The sequence below is a fragment of the Mchenga conophoros genome, linkage group LG17, assembly GCF_057382185.1.
Source record: "Mchenga conophoros isolate Kocher_MC1m ecotype Shallow Benthic linkage group LG17, M_conophoros_male_GT1.1, whole genome shotgun sequence".
NCBI lineage: Eukaryota > Metazoa > Chordata > Actinopteri > Cichliformes > Cichlidae > Mchenga > Mchenga conophoros.
In genome coordinates, this window is record NC_140542.1 from 6,903,032 (window position 1) to 6,922,413 (window position 19,382).

Here is a 19,382-nt window from a genome sequence, read left to right on the forward strand (position 1 = left end):
TTGTGAGAAGATTATCTTCTTTTTTTAACAGGCAGATAAAGTTTTACATTGGCATTGGCTAATTTGTCAATTGTTTGTTACAAATGTTCGTATTTATTCAAAAATGTTTTTGCCCAAAACATATGTGCACTATATGTCAGTAAAAATACTATGCAAATATTGCTGTCCTTGAATGCTGAGTAAACACTGACAAAGCACTGATTGTATCTCTGGTACTTTATCAACGCAGTATCTAAAAACTTTGCACCGTAGTGGTTAAAATCTCATTCTAATAAGAGTTAAAAGCGCATTCGGTTATTAGGTTTACAGGATTATTGAATTATGGTTAACGGTTGGTAGAATTTTTTTAAACTTTATCTGCCAATTACATCTGCCACCCTTCTCCAAATCTGTGCCCCTACCTGGCCCCCCCAACAAAAATTTTCTAGACACGCCACTGATTCTGTCCTCATTTTCTTTCACCGAAAAATTGTTTCCTGCAGTGCCGTCTTTGGTGCTTGGCTCTCCTACCTTTGCTAACGTGAAGCGCATAGCGCAGAAGCCGATGCTGCATTCACTTACACTCGGATATCTGAGCTTCACCGTGAAAACATAATCGGACATTTGATATTTGATTGAATTTTATTGTTTTGCCTTTGGGGTGGCACCTGGGGTGGCCAGTCTGGTTGGGGGGGTGGCCTGTGCCCCCCCAGGCCACCCCGCTGGACACGCCACTGTATCCCAGGACAGAGCCCTGCCCCACCATGAGCCTGGGTGGATACGTGGTTATTAATATAAAAGGACCAATACTGAATATGAATATTTCATGAAAATTGAATTATAATACAAATTAGTAATAAGGGTTTCTCTGCGCCCTTATCTACTCCATACTCAGCTGCGGGCAGAGAGGGTGACAGGCGAGGATGGCACTGAAGAGAAGATGCTCAGTTTCTGGAGTCTCCTGGTCCTGTCAGTATTAGTAGGATGCATCTGCTGTGTCTTCTCGTGGATGCTCACCTACCTTGACTCATTCCAGCCTGGTATGGATTTCCCAACACTGTGGACAGTGGCCCACGTCAGAGACGTTTAATATTGATTACATATGTCTGAATTGCTAACCCTAACCCTAGCTCAACAGACCACAATGCCCTGGACTGTCAGTATTATTACATGCTGTGAACATAAGTACCTTTGATCACAGTTTATGTTGTAAAAGAGAAGGAATATTGAAAAAAAGATCAACATTGTGATATTATTTGTTCCAAACTGACCAGAAACATGCTTGTCAGACTCTCACAGCAAAGGATCAGACTCACTGTGCATGACAGCTCGGGCCAATGATGTCTTTTAGATTGTCAGTTGTTTAGTGCTTCTGTACAGTTAGGGTCACGTCTCTATTTCAGAATAATTAATATGCGGAAAACACAAAGTTGATTGTCTTCCAATATTCTAGCATAATTAAAAAACTTTGACTTTGTAAGTACATATTATTAGTTCTAATGCCAGTATAAGTCTTCATAACTCCTGCTTTGAAATACTGAACTTTAAAGTTTACCTGATGAAAGAGTTTACAGTGGCACTGTCAGGATCATTCTGACTATAAGATCACTGTATTAATCTGAATCCTTCTGAAATGTGCTGTGAATGAATGCTGATGCAACTCACTGTGGGAAAGCTGTTGATAAAATGAATCTGTGACACATGCAACACGTTCACAGAGGAAGAGGACACAAAGGGAGGACACGCAGAGGCTGTGTTGAAGTCAGAAATCCAAATCTTTATTAAAAAACAGGCGGCGGTTACAAACAGGCAGACAAGCAGTCCATCAAACAGTCTACAGGGTCAAACATACAGAGAATTCAAACAGCAGTAAAAAATAACTGGACACTGAAAAACTTAAAGCAATGTGTGACGCAATAGAAGGAAGCAGTGCAGTATATTCACTGAATTATCATCAATTACAAAAGAGAAAAACGACAATTTCTAAGGATTATTTTCTTAAATGCAATTAGAGTGTGGCTGGTAAAGATGGAAACATACAGAATGTAAACTGTGTGAGTTTGGTGAACTTTGTTAGTAACAAATGAGGTAAAAAAAACAACCCCAAAACATACAAAACACAGAAAGAGGCTCTCAGTATTCATTAATAATTAGAAAGAAAAATTCTGGTCGTGGATTTTTACAGTCTTAGTTCCGCTCGCTGTCATCATTATAATCATCATGATCAATGGCGAGGTCCTGAGGTGGGTGGGGCTGTCTCTGGTGATGTCACCATGAAGGAACAGCATCTGGCACGTGTTGCTGAAACATCCCAGTACGCTGGTGTAGTTTCCTCTCCAGCTGTTTGACATGTGACACTTGAACATTAAGGGGAAGAAGAAGAAACAGTGTTAGGTCAGGTGACCACATGGTTTCTAAAGTAACTGACAGGAAGTAACCAGGCCGTCAGAAATGGATGGCATGTGTTTAGAGTTACTGGAGTTGGGTAACTCTACTTACCAAAAGCAGAAGCACACAGATGAAGGATCAGATGCTGAATGTTGCAGGAACATGCTCATGTGCGGTAGTCATTCAGTGCTGCTCCGGCAGGTTAGACAGTCCAAGACTGATATGCTGCCCATCTGAGAGTTTGAAAACACACATGCAAAGATTTATTTTGTGTTACAGTCAAAGTTGGATGTTCATTTTTGTCCTTTAAAAATGTTTGTGTATTTGAAAGCGCTAACATTTAAGGATGACTTGGATCGTCTCCTTTAAAGGGGAGACAAGTGTATCCACTGATCTACGTCACTTTACCTGGATGATGACTCCTCTCCCCCTCACTCAGAAACACTCCTAATATAACCAAGCAAATAAATAATATTGAAGATTTACTTACATCATTACAAAAACATCAAAAACATCTCCCTTTGATTCTATTTCTCCATTCCTGCTGAACATCAGGCAACAAATATCTCAATAAATCACAGTAAAATGTAAAGCACATGTTTTCTCTGCTTTGTCTAACCTCTGCAGAGCCTCTGTCAAGAAAAACACATCTGTAAGCATAAAACAAATATACATTTCATAACACGTCACTGGACAAACCTCGGTCAGTTGATTTCCTCTGTGCAGTGCAGACGAACATCAGTCAGCGAGTGACTCTGCTGGTTCTTCTGAGGAAACACCACCGTCTCTCCACACCGTCACCATCTGTGAGCACAAACTGCCGCTCTGCCAGCATGTAGGAATCACATATCACACACAGGGGTGAAGAAACATCAGAGCTCAACTTAGGATACTTTAGATCTAAACAGATCAAAGTAGCTCTTAGCTTCAACAATCAGTGAACAGACAAACAATGATACCAAACTGATTCTGTATGAATACAATATGGTATTTTCAATACAGGTGTCAAATTAATTTATTAAAACTAATACAGATATATGTATATTTTTTTGATAAATTAGTTTGCTAAATTATAAGGATATATATATTTTTTTTCATTTAACAATTGCAACTAAAAGAAATTAAATATTGAACAAAAATATATTGTCACATTCTGAGCATGCTCAGCATGCTGACAGACTTGAAGTTGCTACAGATTTTAAGTGATAATTATAGGGAAGAAACTTCTCTTTTTCATCCGTTTAATCAAACATTTGATGCCTCAGCTGTCTCAGTCCTATAGCGTTCTGCAACTACAACTAACCTGAGGCTTGGATTTGGCTGCAGGTGCCCCTGTACATCCTTCTCAGCAGCACACATGTGGGTACCATTTAATCCCACTTCTTCCTGAGCTTTGCTTCACCATAAGACCAAAGGTGGCATCCTGTGTCATAGTCTTATCATCATCCAGAAGAAACATTTGAAGAAACATCATGGAGAAGAAACATTTACGCGCCTCCTGGTTTTGTTTTCTGATCCTGCGAAAAGACTGAGGACAACAAAGCCCAGAGAACACGAGATACACAACATCCAACATTCAGACTCAGCAGCCTCCATAAATGAAGAGCACCAGGTTGGTTCAGTTATAGTAGATATAAGCATACTTCACATTACTGGGTATGAATAATAATGAGGAGGCAAACTTTGACGATGCAGAGCATGATGTCCCATCATCAGACTGTAAACAAACATCCACCAGGCTTCTTTGTTGCCAAAATTGATGATTCTCCTATCAGGGATCAGTAGAGTGTATTAACCTGTGGTACAAGCAGCAGTCACTTAAATATTACTGTTTCAGAGAAGAAATCTAGGACATAAAAGCCAGGGTGGGAGGGATCTCTGCAAACTGACTTAGGTCTGCAAGTGTGAAGCTCAACAAAAATCTGACTCTCCAGTCACAGACAAACAAAAACTCCAGCTGGGAGATAGAAAACGCTGTCTGGGTCCTGCTGGATGTTGCTGGTCAGAGTCCACACATTAGCAGAGTGCTTCTTGGTCCCACTGACCCATGTGGACAGCGACTGTGGAGAACTGTTCTGGAAAACAGAGAAGAGAATTAAAATAACAAAAAGTAGCAGCAGTTCAGATCTGATTTAATTTAATTTCCTTCACACAGCACATTCGTCCAAGCTGACAGGTAAACATAGAATTAATCTCAGGTAACATGACTCATAGTAGAGATTCAGTAAGAAAGATTGCAGGCTCTAATATTATTACCACACAATCCAAGGACACACCAACAGCTCCGATTTGTAGAACTATTTAAACAAATGTCTTCTGAATATTCAATTCAGGTTCACAGTGGGAGGTGTTGTGGAATTTTTTAAATAAAGTCTGCAACACAGAAAGAGCTGTGCTCAAGCTATTTATTACTGCGCCAACACACATCAAACATCACAGTTCAGTCATGTCAGCGCTGCCACAGAAGTGGTGCTCCTGCTCCTTTATGCATTCCAAGGAAGAGGGAGGAAGTTACAAACGGATCCTACCACACTTCACGTGTCTCGCTATGAAACCTAACAGATCAATGGTTATGCTGTTTTGTGGCCTTATCAGCACCTGTAAAGGGAGTTGTTCTCTCAAACTGCTGACGCTGAAGTAAGTTCATCTAGTTTTAGAAACTTTCACTGAACAGTAACAGCGTCACAACTAAGCATATGCATAAGCACTTAAATACTTTAAATGAGAATAACAGAACATTTCTTTTACAGGAGCTAGAGCCTGTCCCAGTAGTCACAGGTAGAGCACACCTGGACAGGTCACCAGTCTGTCAGAGGACTAACACAGAGACAGACATCAGAGTAACAAATCTATTTAAAATTAATGTAAGTTTGCTGCAGCTGTATGTATGAACATGTGTTTCTGTGCTCACAGTCCACCTCTCAGGAACCTGCAGTTCACTTTTAGTCAACTTTAAACAGACCTCACAAAAGGCTGATGTGGCTGGATCAGTAGTCTGATTTAAGTACGATACCTTTGGCCAGGGATTAATCTGGTACATCGCTTCACTGCAGTGTTACGTATTTTCCCCACACCTGAATAAAAAAATACTGATATATACAAATAAGAGCTTCAGCTCATGCAGCCTGACTCAATCCTAAATGTTCAGCACACAGAGACACAGAGGTACCGTTTAAAGTTTAGTGTTAACCTGAGTCACTGATCATTTGCAGTATTACAGAGTCTGGCAGTCTTTGCATGATGTCCACGTCACTGTAAGTTTCTAGCTGACTCTCAGGTGTGACAGGTGTGCCAGCAGGAAAGAGTAATAATAACCTTCATCCTGAGGTTTGTCATGCAGGATTAAAGAAGCCAGGCTTTGTTCACACAGCTAGGATTGTATTTTACACTGACCCTGGGTCAGTATAAGTATCATACAGTTTAAACGAAGCACTGAAACTTGCACATATTTATTACAGATGCACTGAAGCTATATAAGTTTTGATCAGTTAGCTGGCTTGAAGCATTCAGGTGTGCTTTAACAGAATGCCATAATCTGTCCAGGAGTGGATGTCCCAGCAAATTCACTCCAAGCTCAGACCATTGAATGCTCAGATAAAATTGCAAAACTCCCAAGAGTTACATCTCAGACTCTACAGGCACATTAGAGTTCATGAGAGTATAATCAGAGAAAGGCTGAACAAATATAGCTTGTTTGGAAGGGTTGACAAGAGAAAGTGTGTTCTTTCTAAAAATAACATAACAAGACAGCTTTGTTATGGAAAATAAATATCTGAATATATTGCAAGACTTCTTGAACAATGTCCTTTGGAAAGACCGGACCGAAGTGGAGATTTGTTTGGTGAAAATTACAGCACACCTCATATCAACTTTCAAGCATGGTGGTGGAATGGTGATGATTTGAGCTTGTTTGTCAGAACCAGGATGTGGGTACTTTGCAGTCATTAAGTTGACCATAAACTCCTGTAAACCAAAGTATTCTGGAATCAAATGTGAGGCCATCTGTCTGACAGCTGAAGCTTGGCACAAACTGGGTCATGCAACAGGACCCAAACACAGCGGCATAAAAAGAATCAAAGTGCTGCAATGGCTCAGTCAAAGTTCAAATCTCAACTCGATTGAAAGGCTGTGGTGGAAACTTAAAGAGAGCTGAGCATGAATGAATACCCTCAAACTTCAATGAACTGAAGCAAGAGTGCAAAAGAAGAATGGTTCCTCAACAGTGATGTGAGAGACTGTTAAAGCCATACAGAAAACAACTGCTTCAAGTTATTGCTGCTAAAAGTAATTCTGCAAGCTCATGTATCACAGGGTGCACACGGGGCTGCATGACTGTAACATTTTATGTGATATGTTTATATCACATTTTATCAGTGGGATGTTTCCAGAGTTATAAATGTATTTTATGTTATTTATATGGAACTAATTCACAAAAACAGTGACCTCAGGGTTTATATTGTGAGGTAAAGACTAAACAAGATTAGAAAGTTGAGCCTGCTCAACCCACTGAGCCATTCCAGCACCTGAAGTTGGGCATTTTATCATTTTATCCATAAGGTATACTTAATTTTGGAGCCAGACTCAAGCCACTGCAGTTTTCAGCACTTCTCACTGGTTTGGTTAAAATACATGAGACAAAAACTGTTTTCATTGGGATGTACTTACTTTTTCACATCTTCCGACAGAAACTGTTTTTGTATACTTTTGCCTGAATGGCCCGAATGTGTAATTAATCATGTCTGTCACAGCTTTGTGGTTGATTTAAAAAAGAAAAAATCATATGCGACAACATGAGTTTATCATTTATTTATTTAGAATTAATTCTCTGGTTTGTAACATACAAGCCTGTTGTACAAGGAATCTTACAGAGAGGTACAACTTTTTACATTTGACTCTGTCATGTACGTCGGCTCGGATTTCCACTTTGATATTCAAACAAGGGAGACGTTGCTCTCATAGCTTAAGTCAGTGTCAGATCTGAAATGTCAAGAGTAGCATTAAAGGACACATGACAGTCCACAACCTCGTCAAATCACACTATGTACTATAACCACCCAACCGATGAAAGATAAGTTAAATGATCACATCATCAGGGTATACTCAGTACAGTTTTCAGTCATTCAAAATTCCCATTGAGCTGTATCACTTGAATATTTGTCCATGCATACATAGGTATATTATACGATAAAAAATATAGCATTTGGAATAAATACTGTAATCTTAGAGCAAACTGTCAGACAATACTTGTTATATACTTTTCACAATACTGTATGTACATATACATATATTTGGCTGGATTTACAGGAACAGATAACATACATATTTAGTCCCGTGTGAAACAGATTTGGTTTCAATTCTTTGGTGCTCATGTGAAACCTTATAATATCTGGGTCACAGGGGATTAAACATATAGATTTTCATAGAGACTTATACGCAGGCACGGAAGACCAGATTCACCAGATAATTCTCGCAGCGCCCTCCCGATCATCCTTTGGCTGTCTGCAATGCAGGAAGCTACGGCTGTACAGACTCTTATTTTTGTTCCTTCATACACAGACAGTCAGTGATGATCAGATGCGCTGCACAGAGTTAACATTGAGATTTACTGATGTTGTGTGAATGCAGCGTCGTTGTGGAGAGAACCTGTGCTACTTTGTGAGCCCCCACAAATACTTATCTGATTACTAAGTCAGTGTGAAAAAAGGTATTTTCTTGTGTAAATGTACTATATAAGTCAAAGTATATAGATCTATATAATATACTTCATTTAAAATGAGTCCTGCGTCATGGTCAGTCTACATATTTTTATATTTGTGTCCGAAAACATTAACTAGAATGACAAACCCCACTGCAAAAAACCCCCCAAATTAATACCAATTAAGACAAAATGGTAATGTATTCCAATGACATGATGTATCACTATGGCCACAAATATTCAACTGCTAATCCAGTTTTATTAATAAATGATAATAACAGCTGATAGGTTTGATTTGTCTGTATGCTAGAAAAATGTTCAGCGTTTCCTTTTGTTAGCTGTTTGGAGTGTAGCTTTTTTTCTTTTGTAAATTCAGACTGGATCATGGTCATAGGTCACATATATGGCAGTTGTTAAAGTAGTAAGTGGTATTCCCCTTTAAATCCCACCTCCAACTCTTTAAAAAAGAGAACAAAGATCAGAGTAGTCATAAATATGATCATAATCAGGTGAAAAGAGAGGCTTACAATGAACTTGATCGATTTGCCTATCAATTTTCTTTTCTAATTTAGGCTTACTCCCCCTATTTCCTTTGCAGTCCATGAACTACATGAATTATCTAAAATTAATAATAATAATAATGTTATATTACAGATCATTTTATGCCATTCTGTTGTATCATTTCAGCATTTCATTTAACTGTAAACATACGGGACTGTTTGACATCAGCAGCGGTCACTGAGTGGGAAACTGTAAACTTTATTTTAAAGACCGCTACTCCTGCTTCATATTAGCTCGGGAATACGAACGTAGGTTTGCGGTACAAAAACATCAACACTGTGGAAAACATCTTATGTCTTGTGTTTTCTGATTAAGGCTCGACCAAGGTCACTCACTCGACCTACTTTATGACTGACAGTAAGGTAGTATTCAATTGCTATTGCTTCTTAAAACGCAAACCCAAGTCCCAGCCCTACCTTCAACCCAAACCTCGGGTCAGATTTACCATGTTGTCTTACCGTTTATGAAATGAGACCTCACGAAAGCAAGGACGAGACGATGTGTCTCGCCACGCGTAATATATATAACCAGACTCATTCCAATGTCTGCCACATCCACTGACAGTCTGTGTCTGTTAGTCGTAAAGCCCATGCCAGTGTATTTAAACTTGCTACATTAATTTCCTGGAATGTGTCACAGCCAGCCTGACATTCATTGTGCATTTTGTAGCAGTTGCATACATGGTTTGATTTTAAAACGAGTAGGCGAACAAGGCATACAATATATTTGAACTGAAGGCGGGAGATGCAGAGAAAGAGAGAGTCGCTATGAGAACAGACAGTACTACAACATACTGCTGTTTAGTACTATAAGACAGCCAGTAGGGGGAGTAAACGTATTGGCATGCAGTACAATCTTCATAACAGAAGAGCGTTGTCTTTCTTCAGCCTGGTCATGTTGTGGTTATAAAAAATAGTTTAATGTCCCACAGAAAGGATTTGTTTCTCATTAACACACAGCTGATGAGCACCCATGTCCCACATGTGAAAAGCGATGGGTAGTACGGCAAAAACGATACACTGAATGTCAAATATATTCTGTTATAAGTTATATTCTGTTATTTAAATTCCTAATGAATGCTTTTCGGAGATATATAATTTCATCTGGACACCAATATTATAGAGGACTATTTACGAAACACATCAACAATTAAAAAAAAAAGTGCAGTAGAAAATACAGTTTTTGTGATTATAATCTATTCTACATAAAGTATGTCCTCAATAATGGCTTATGTCCAAATACGTAAAGACTGATTTCAATGTCATGAAAGGGAAAAAAATAGAAATAATGTATTATTTCATATTCTATATTTGCAAAGGTAGGTCATGTGCTTAGTATTTTGCTTTAAGAGTTAGCTGATGATAGGAAGCAGCAGTTCAGAGGCTTTCTCTGTCCACTTGCTAGGCCGCCCAATGTGTTGTCCTGCTTTATAGTCTCACCCTGTGTCCTACTTAACATCCCGTCAGTCACACATGACACTGTGGAAACGTCTTCTCATCAGGCTGTCGGGACCCTCAGCAGTGGACCTGAGCGGTTGATGCAGCATATCCATCGACACCCACCAGCATTACTGGCATAGACGTGGAAGAAAAGCTCCTGCCACGTCTTATGATGTGTGCGGTACCACCGTGTGTTTATTTCAGTGTTTTCTCCCCACGTTGGCGGCCACGGTTAACGGAAACAGAGCAGTTGAGCGGTTGAATGGCGAGCTGGGATGGTTTGGAGAACTCTGACTCAGAGGAGGTCTGCGGTGCTTGTGGACTCAGAGGTTTGGACCTCAGCGTTGGCCTTCAGAAGGTCAATTATGTCTTGTTGAGAGGCTCCTTCTGCCACCAACAGAGCCGTCTGACCGTTCTGGGTGGGGGGGAAAACAGACGTTTCAAAACACTGCAGTGACTTTTTTGAACCACACAGTGGCAGTGTTGTTTTGGGCTAAACATATTCTCTAGTAACTGAATATCAGGAGTATGGTGCATGCTGAACCTGCCCTGACTCTGTATACTAATAAACCCTTTTTACATCCTACAGCAATTGTCTCTGAAATAATAAAGGTTTTAAGCCTGGGATGTTTTGTATTGATGTTAAGCTTAATACAAGTAAACCTTGCATTTTGCTTATGAAACATATGTAAGAAAATTTAGAGTATTTTTTTGTGTATTTTCATCTTGTGTTGTTACTTATTGCACAGGCAATATGATAAAGTAGCGACAGGGATGACACACTGTGACCAGTATGTGATTGATCTCTTGAAAATGCACTCAAATATCTAATCACTGCCACTGTCACCTACTTACTTATTTGATCTTCTTTATTTTCTTGCAAGCATATTTTTAAAAATTAATATGCACAGATTACAATAATGTTGTTTTTTTTTTTAATGCAGCAAAGTAAAATAAATAAACGCTGTCGGGCTTGTGCTGTAATTATGTACCGTGCGAGGATTTATGGCAAGCACTCTACCAGCAATTATCAGAAATAAGAACGCTTATCGGTGCTTGCGTCCTTACGGATAACAATCTCCCCAACCCGCTGCTACAAATGCTCTTCAGAATGCAATCACTTGCAAGCACATCTTACAGTTTGAGAAATGCGCTTGATGCCAAGACGTCAGTCAAATGATACAGCTGACAGATCTGCAATGTCAGGATTCTGCAAGAATATTTTTGCAGATTACCTTTGTGTTTTTTCCTCCTTCTTTTAATTCTATTAGGCCACATCCTGAGACATGAGCATAAATGTTCTGTATCACATACGGTGCCTACTTTTAATGTTGTTTTGGGGTAAGATGCAGCACGGTGTTTGTTGCAACACTGTTGCTACTCTTCCTGTGGCATTTACAAAGACTCACCTCCACACCTGCATCCATCCTTTTTTTGCCACAGGACACTAAGTGTCTTTGCTCTCCATTTAACGCAGCCAGTCCATTTGCCTCTGTGTTTCTAGGACTGCTCTCATTACAGAAGTGCTTCGGCAGCGTAAAGCACCGGCCATGATGTGATCACTCTCTGACTGGGGAATCTACAAACTGGAGAAATCAATGCACCAGGCTGAACAATCAATCTACTTTGTGTGGGCCAGCCATCAGTTCCCATATCCCTATAACCTTACTGAGAGCCCACAGTCTCCATTTTTGAGCGAACCAGGTGGTAAAAGCCATGTGACCATTAGTCGAATGCGAACAGCGAAGAATTACGTGCTGAAATTAATTGCTGAAAGTCTCATAAACGAGAAGTAAAACATCTACAAGTTTACAACAAGCCACTAAATGGCCTGATTTTAACTGCACAACCTAAAGCTATACCTTATCTTTGAGGCTGGTATCACAGCGACCTGTTTCCAGCAGCAGGCGAGCGATGTGCGTGTGCCCGTGCTCGCTGGCACACATCAGGGCCGTCGAGCCCTCGCGGTCCTGGGCATTTACATCCGCGCCGCAGCTCAGGAGCAGCTTCACCATGGCAACGCGGCCATGGCTCACCGCAAGCATGAGTGCTGTCTGGCCCGCCTAGAAAAAGAGTGAGAAAAACAGAGATTAGAATTAAACAGTGAGAGGGCAGGAATGATGGGAAGATATGTATATCTTACATGCAGACAGAGAGAGAAAGTGACGAGTTAAATAGTACATTAACTTGTTATACAAACATCCATAAATATTCGTTCTGGTGACCTTGATTTGCTTCTGCAGTCCTTTTCATGATTCCTGTATGGTTTCCACTAAAGGATGTCTTGCAGTTGAGGACATGTATTTACTTCCTTTTTCTATTTTATTTTATTTGTACAACACACCAAACTGTTTGATATCCGTTTTATTTTTAGTTCATCCAGCGTCTAAGTGCAACTGCCGTCTGTATACACACCTGTCTGGAGCGTGCGTTGACATCTCCCACTTTCAACAGTTGCTGTGCCACTTCAAGATCATCGGGGCTCTCAGCAGCCGTCAGAGCAGCCAGCATCACTGGAGTATAGCCTGCCTTATTGAGATTGTCTGTTTCGCACAGGCCTGAATGTACACAGAAAGTGATGGAGTGAGTAAAAGAGATGAGAAACAAAACGTTTCCACAATTATAATCTTTTAGTTTTTTAGTTGGATTTGTCGTTCTGTGTGCCTTTCCGTCTCACCGGTATCCAGCAGCAGTTTGACCACAGGGAAGTTGGAGTGTGACACGCTGTAGTGAAGAGCCATATTCCCATTGCCGTCTGTCAAGTTAACAACATATGGCAGGAGAGTGGGTGTGGTCATCCCCACTTGTCGCAGGTATAATCTGACAGTATCTGCCTGCGAGTCCTTTTGACTGGAGACTCTGAACCACTCCTGGTAGAGCACCACTAAAACCTGGCGCTGAGGAGAGAGACAGAAAACAATGGAAAAACAAAAACTTACCATAGTGAAGCGGGGTTCGATTTTATTAAGTCCAATCAAAGAAATCCTTACCATTTCTTTATCTGGGGATGAAACCTCCTCCATGCGGTCCTTTACATAAAGGCATGCATCTATAAACCCCTTGTCGACTTTTCCCCTGAAAACCAAAACCATACAACACAGCAGGGATTAAGTATGGCCAAGCCAGCTTCTGTGGTTCATGTCTAAATTCTGTCAGAAATGATAACAAGAAAATACAAGAAAAAATGGCTTGCACGCCTCCATGGCTTACTCACATCACTCAACAGTCTGACACATTGATAGCACACGCAAACCTCAACAGTTACAGTTTGCTCTGATTCACTACCCATTAATATCCAGAGAGCGCTCAAACCATCACGCAAACTGAGCATCAAGCCTGAGTGGGTCACAATGTGACCTGTACTAGCTTTCCAGCTATAACACCTATACACATATAGAAGCACATCCTGCACGTACCCACAGGAATGATCAGACAGGTGCTGAATGATGAGTTAATATAAGTCCTGCTTTCTCCTCACTGCCTGGGCCCATGGCCATCAGCCCTGTCTGCATACCTGAGACTGATAAGTGATCAGTCAATGACAGGGAAGACAACACTGCTAGTTATTTGCTTTGTCCTAGAACAAAGTACGTCTTAATCAAGGAGTTTAGTTGCAAGTTGGAATATGTGTGTGCTTGTGTGAAGCTTACAGTGTACTTGTGGCGACAAATGTTGCCATTTTATTATTGTACGATCTACTGTGCAATATAAAGCGCCTTGATGTGACTGTTGTTGTGATTTGGCGCTATATAAATAAAACTGAATTGAATTGAAATGTCAGTTTAGTGTGTATATATATTACAGACACATTTATGGCGATGAATGTGCACAAGATTTAAAAAAGCATGAGTGTGTATTAACTGAATTCCCATGCATGTAAGTCAAAGTCCCAATGTAATGCCTCCAGTGCATGCATGAAGCATTATTCAGCGCCTGTCCTATACCAACTATATCAGATAAGGCTGCATACGAATGACTGTTCCAATATTTGTACCTGTGAGCAGAGAATGCAGTCTCTATTTAGAGAATTTACACACATAAATATTTAGTAACATTTAACACTAAAAACCATCTTGTGTTTAAAATTAAGTATTTACCAGCGATATAAATTCAGAAGTTTAACAGTTTGAATCTGAGCCTTCAGTAGTTTGATCAAGGTGTTGATAGCTTTTTTAAAAGGTTACGTATTGCTGTCGGTGTCGAAATAAATGTTTAATACAGCGTTGTCAATTTAAAGATTAATCATTTAAAGATAAAGATACCATTTAATATAGCACGGCTCTTTTTATAATGGCCAACAAACCTCTATATAGCTTGATTTACTGGCAACTGCTTTGTTAATTGATAAGTTGTGAATTTGTTTTTTCTTTCAGGGTGTAAAGGTAATATTGTACCGTTCACAGTGCCTGTGATAACTAAGTAGCATAAACCAGAAAAAATCTAAGCTTGATCCATCAATATATTTATGCTGGCTGTAGTCATAAAATGAGGGAAATAAAGTGAAAAACTTGCACTAAAATCAGCTAATTTAAGTTTGCGTGCAGGGGGAGAAAACTTGTGGAGCAGTCTAGAGCTCTTCAGGAGTGGAGATATGGGCATTTAAGTGTACAATGGTGAAGTGCAAACTGCCTCCAGGGCAAAAACAGGAGCATAACAAGGATAACAAAAGCTTGGCTCTGCACAGATATGTCAGCAAAGGTAATGAAAAACCCAAAGTGATATTTATATGATATAAGCTAAATGCATGCTGACCCCAGTCCTGCAGCCAGAGCCTGAACTTCAACAAGTAACAAAAGCAGCTTTAAGCCTCAGTTTTTCGCTGTATGTGTTTGTACAGTAGAATTACTCTGTTGATTGCTTTAAAGCCTTTTTGGCTGGTTTTCATTTTTGCTTTGTGTTGATGGTTTTGTGCTCATAAATAGTAAAAGAATGATCCTATGTATTGTGTCCTTAACATAAGTATATTTGCTGGTTTGTGGAACTGTAGACTGAGGTTTCTATAACTGGTAATTAAGTGCCAATTTGTTTCTGGTCATTGCAAAAAAGTAATGAGTAGTGTAACAAGTAACAAGTGCAACAACTTTTTTGAGTAACAACCCAACACTGCTTCTAGCAAATTCTGCAAATGTGGTTATTTTTGTTCTATATTTGTAAAATAATACCAAAAAGCAGTTCATGGAGAAACCATTTGGTATCATAGCAGACCCAATCCTCAGTTACATTTATGAGAAACACATAAAGTGCAACACGGTAACCGAAGATTATAATTTAAGCTCTGCTGTCGGTCTCACCCTCCAGCCTGCTCTTCCAGGAGCTCCTGGCTACTTTCTGGATCCAGCAGACCTCTTTCAGTCTCCTTCTCTTTAGCCACAGCACCTCCTCCCTCAGTTGGGACCTCTGCATCTTTTCTCTGGGCTTCTGCTCCCTCCTCTGGCTGCTTCTCAGGCTCCTTCTCAGGCTCCTTCTCAGGCTCCTTCTCAGGCTCCTTCTCCACTTCTGGTTCTGAGCTATCTTCCTCTTCTACCTCCACCTTTGACTTCTCATCTCCACTGGACTCTTCACTGGATGTCGTCTCATATCTTAAAGAGAACATAATAAAGATGACGGCAGATTCTATAACAGCTCCACAGAAATCATTCAAATCATTCCACAAGCTAAAGCTAAGTTTGTACAGCACTAGCAGCATCACTAAGGAAATGTCTAAGCAGGTAAAACTAATATTAAGTCAATGTTAAGTCAGCACCAGGCAAGACAGGATAAATACTAACAGGTTATTCCCCTCTAGACTTCACAAGTGAGATGAAAAAGATGTTTGCCTTGTGCAGCCTTGCCCTCATATCCTAACATAAACATAATTTAAACATACATAAAAAGCCACAGACATGTTTGAGCACAAACATAAGCAGCCTTGAACAACATACAACCTTGTTCGTTGAGAAAAGGCTAACGATATGCTGCGGAGGCTGCTGGAGTAGCATGTATATAAGTGTGATTACTGGGGCGCATCATCAAGTCACCTCTGTAAGGCCAGTGATCAGATAAGGTTATACTGAATACCACTGATTCAGACTTCTTGTAGACACACAGAGACAAACTGAGACACCACAAGAGACGTTCAGGGGCCACAGCATTCTCGAGATTCCAGAGGAGCTCAAGGGAGAGCAGAGATAGGTTAGACTATACAAAGAGAAGAAGTATGAACAGCAGACCACTTCCTGCTGTGGGCAGAAGCCTAAAGATAGTCAGAGAAAATATTGTTGCCTGACATGTTTGCCTCATTATAAATAACATCTGCATATTTCAGGATTGGGTGGGCGGAAGATGGAAATGGTCAAATATTTATAGAGGTTGAAACGAAACCAAAAGAGATGTACACTAGATGTCAAAAAGTTTTATATAATCTAATTTATTAAACATATTAGTCCAAGTTTATAAGGAATAGATTCTTGCAATACCATAAAAAATCTGTTACGTGTTCTTCTGAATGTGGGTATGTTTACAGATCATTGTGTTGAAGGGAGGAAGGAATGGACTACACCACAACAGTCTGCAAAAACACTGCAAAGGTGAGCAGGTCATAAAACAGTGAAGCCCAGGAATGTAAGAGCAGGAACATGGGAATAAAACAAATGTTATGCATGGCAGCCATTTCCGTCATATGCAGGAGATTAAAATAGCCAGGAATTTAAAACAGAAACTTTTTACGTAAGTGATGAGAAATACTGTAAACGACCACAACAGGATATGAAATCATGCTGTAAGCATGACCTAAGAACAAATGCAACTTTATAGCAAGTCTTTGTGCCCAAATTTTACTTTGAAGCTTAGTTTTCTCATATCTTGTAGTTTTCCTGCTTTTCCTGCTTTGTGATTGTCTACCTCATTAGTAGGTAAATCACCAGAACCAATACTTATCTTCTCAATAACAAAACTTTGAAAACACAGTGGTACTTTTTTCCCTTTTCCAGTAGTTTAGATAAAGTTAGTTTAGTTGTTTAAAGAAAAGGATACGCGGATGCTAATCGATGCTAAAAATTGCTAACACATTAAATACCCCTTTGCAATATTACTGATACCAGCACAGCAGCTTAGACAAGAAGCCTCTCACTCCACTAGCAGCTAACCACTTGAGCAGCAGCACAACAAAGTCTGCAAAGCATCTTAAAGATGACACCGTAAAGATATTCTTTATGAAGAATTTTTCAGGTCAATAAAGCCTGAAAAACATTTAAGTATAGTGAAGTTATATAATTGAGACAGAAAAACCACTTAACTGAATTACTGAACTGCTCTTGAGTTTTATTTCACTAAAATACAATTCCTTCCTTAGATTTAATAACAGAAAATTGCACTGTGTGAGCAATGCCAGAAAAAAAATTGAGAACCACTGCCATCCCCATACTTTAAATTCATAAACACACACACACACTTCAACCAGCATCAGCAAATGCTGACATAAGCACGCTAGCACAATCACCTAGGTGCCATCAACAGAAACTATGCATGCATATCACATAATCTAAACACACATTAATGCAGGCATATTAGCACACCAGCAGAAGCAGCAGCAAGGTCAGATTCAGGACAACGTGTCTTTAGTGAGCCTGACAAACAGCAAGAAGCAGATGTCTGAAGTACAGCTTAATATCCAAGTTTAAAACAGTGACAAAGCTGACGCATACATGGCTAAATGACAAAAGATTAACACTGCTGCACAGACAGTTTTTTGTCTTGAATGAAAAGAGTGTTTGTTACGAATGGACCTCATGTAGCCTGAAATACAGGTGCATGAAAATCCAAACTGTCGCCTGTGGATTTCTACACACAAAGAAGAAGAAATCAAATAACATCAAATCAAATTTCTCAGACAATCCTGTATCTTTTGCTCTTTCTGAATTTTTTCACATAATGTGTGGTTATGTGGATTAACCACAACATTGAAAAATACATTTGTGGGTAATCCATCAAACTTGAAGCCCCTTTGCATACAGTAACACATCAAACCTAATAACAAATACTTTTAATGAACTAAATCAAGATAAAAGGGGATTTTTTACATTAATCAGAAGTGGCAACACATTATTTTTCCTATAAGGATGAAGACTGACAAAAGCATGAAAATATAAGTGCACAAAACACATTTCAGCCCACACAAAGATATAAATCACAAAGAGATTGGACGATGACTAAAAAGAAGATTTTACCCTCCATTCACCCCCACAAACTTCAGGTTTTTCTTGGCTCCCTTGTTCCCCTGCTTGCCTGCTCCACCATTTTTCTTCATGATGGATTTGAGACCTAGTGAAGAGGAGGACAGAGCGAGAGGCAGAGGAGAAGATGAAAAATAAAAATGAGGAAAGTAAAAATTAATAGGGTTTCTGTGGAATTTGGGTGTGTGCATGTATATTTTGTGTGTGTGTTCAAGTTCAAGTTATTTGAAACATCCTCACAACTAAACAGTGTGATATGAGTCAGAGGACATCACAGTGTCTCAGTGTTTTAAGATCTGTCACCTTTACAGGCTTATGGTTAGAATAAATACAGCCCCATAACATCAGTGATGCAGGTTTTTGAGCTAAGTACTGATAATGAGCCCAAAGGTCCATTTCTTCTTTAGTACGGAGGAGGCGGTATCCTTTATTTCACATTTTAAATCATCTGACTACAGAACAGTTTTCCACTTTTCCTCATTACATTTTAAATGACCTTTGGCCCAGAGAAGATGGTGACGTTTCTGATTCATGTTCACAGCTTTCTTAAGTTTTAACCTACATTTGTGTATGGCTTCATGAACTGTGTTCACAAAGATTTCTAGAAGTGTCCCTGAGCCCATGCACTGATTTCCATGACAGAATCATGCCTGTTTTTAAAGGTCTGCCACCTCAATCACAAGCATCAAGCAACCAATATTTTGAGCCTTGTCCCGTGCGCACAGAGATTTCTCCAAATTTGCAGAATCTTTTGATAATATTATGCACTGTAGATGATGTCTTTGCAATATAGCATTGAGGAACATTATTCTGAAATCATTCTCCAATTTATAGATGCAATTTTTTTGCAAACTGGTTAAATGTTGCCTCTCTGCGATGTTCTTTTTTTATACCCAATCATGTTACACACAAGTTTATTATAAACTTTAGTCCCAAAATGCTCCTCTAGCTCTTTTTTTTAGTACCACTTACTTTTCCAGCCATTTGTTGCACCTACCTGAACTTTTTTGACACGTTACTGCTATCAAATTCAAAATGAGCTAATAATGTTTCATTTGATATGGTTTCTACATCCCATTATGAATAAAATATGGGTTGGTGAGATTTGTA

The 19,382-nt window shown here is 39.5% G+C and overlaps 1 protein-coding gene across 2 annotated transcripts in view; it reads right to left on the bottom strand.

Annotated features, from left to right (window-relative positions):
• Window positions 1–1,735: 1,735 nt before the first annotated feature.
• Window positions 1,736–19,382, bottom strand: part of kank4 (KN motif and ankyrin repeat domains 4) — a 91,612-nt gene continuing 73,965 nt past the window's right edge. Inside the window, exons 4-14 of one of the 2 annotated variants that reach the window (XM_085251706.1) lie at window positions 18,267–18,360; window positions 15,354–15,641; window positions 13,053–13,137; window positions 12,740–12,959; window positions 12,478–12,620; window positions 11,925–12,125; window positions 3,671–4,442; window positions 3,067–3,192; window positions 2,776–2,814; window positions 2,479–2,600; window positions 1,736–2,336 (exon numbers count right to left, since the gene is read on the bottom strand). In XM_085251706.1, the coding sequence (XP_085107832.1) occupies window positions 4,302–4,442; window positions 11,925–12,125; window positions 12,478–12,620; window positions 12,740–12,959; window positions 13,053–13,137; window positions 15,354–15,641; window positions 18,267–18,360 (1,172 nt within the window). In that variant the 3' untranslated portion in view covers window positions 1,736–2,336; window positions 2,479–2,600; window positions 2,776–2,814; window positions 3,067–3,192; window positions 3,671–4,301. Of the gene's footprint in view, window positions 2,337–2,478; window positions 2,601–2,775; window positions 2,815–3,066; window positions 3,193–3,670; window positions 4,443–7,158; window positions 10,478–11,924; window positions 12,126–12,477; window positions 12,621–12,739; window positions 12,960–13,052; window positions 13,138–15,353; window positions 15,642–18,266; window positions 18,361–19,382 lie in introns of those variants that run through there. The other variant, XM_085251707.1, reaches the window with a different exon arrangement.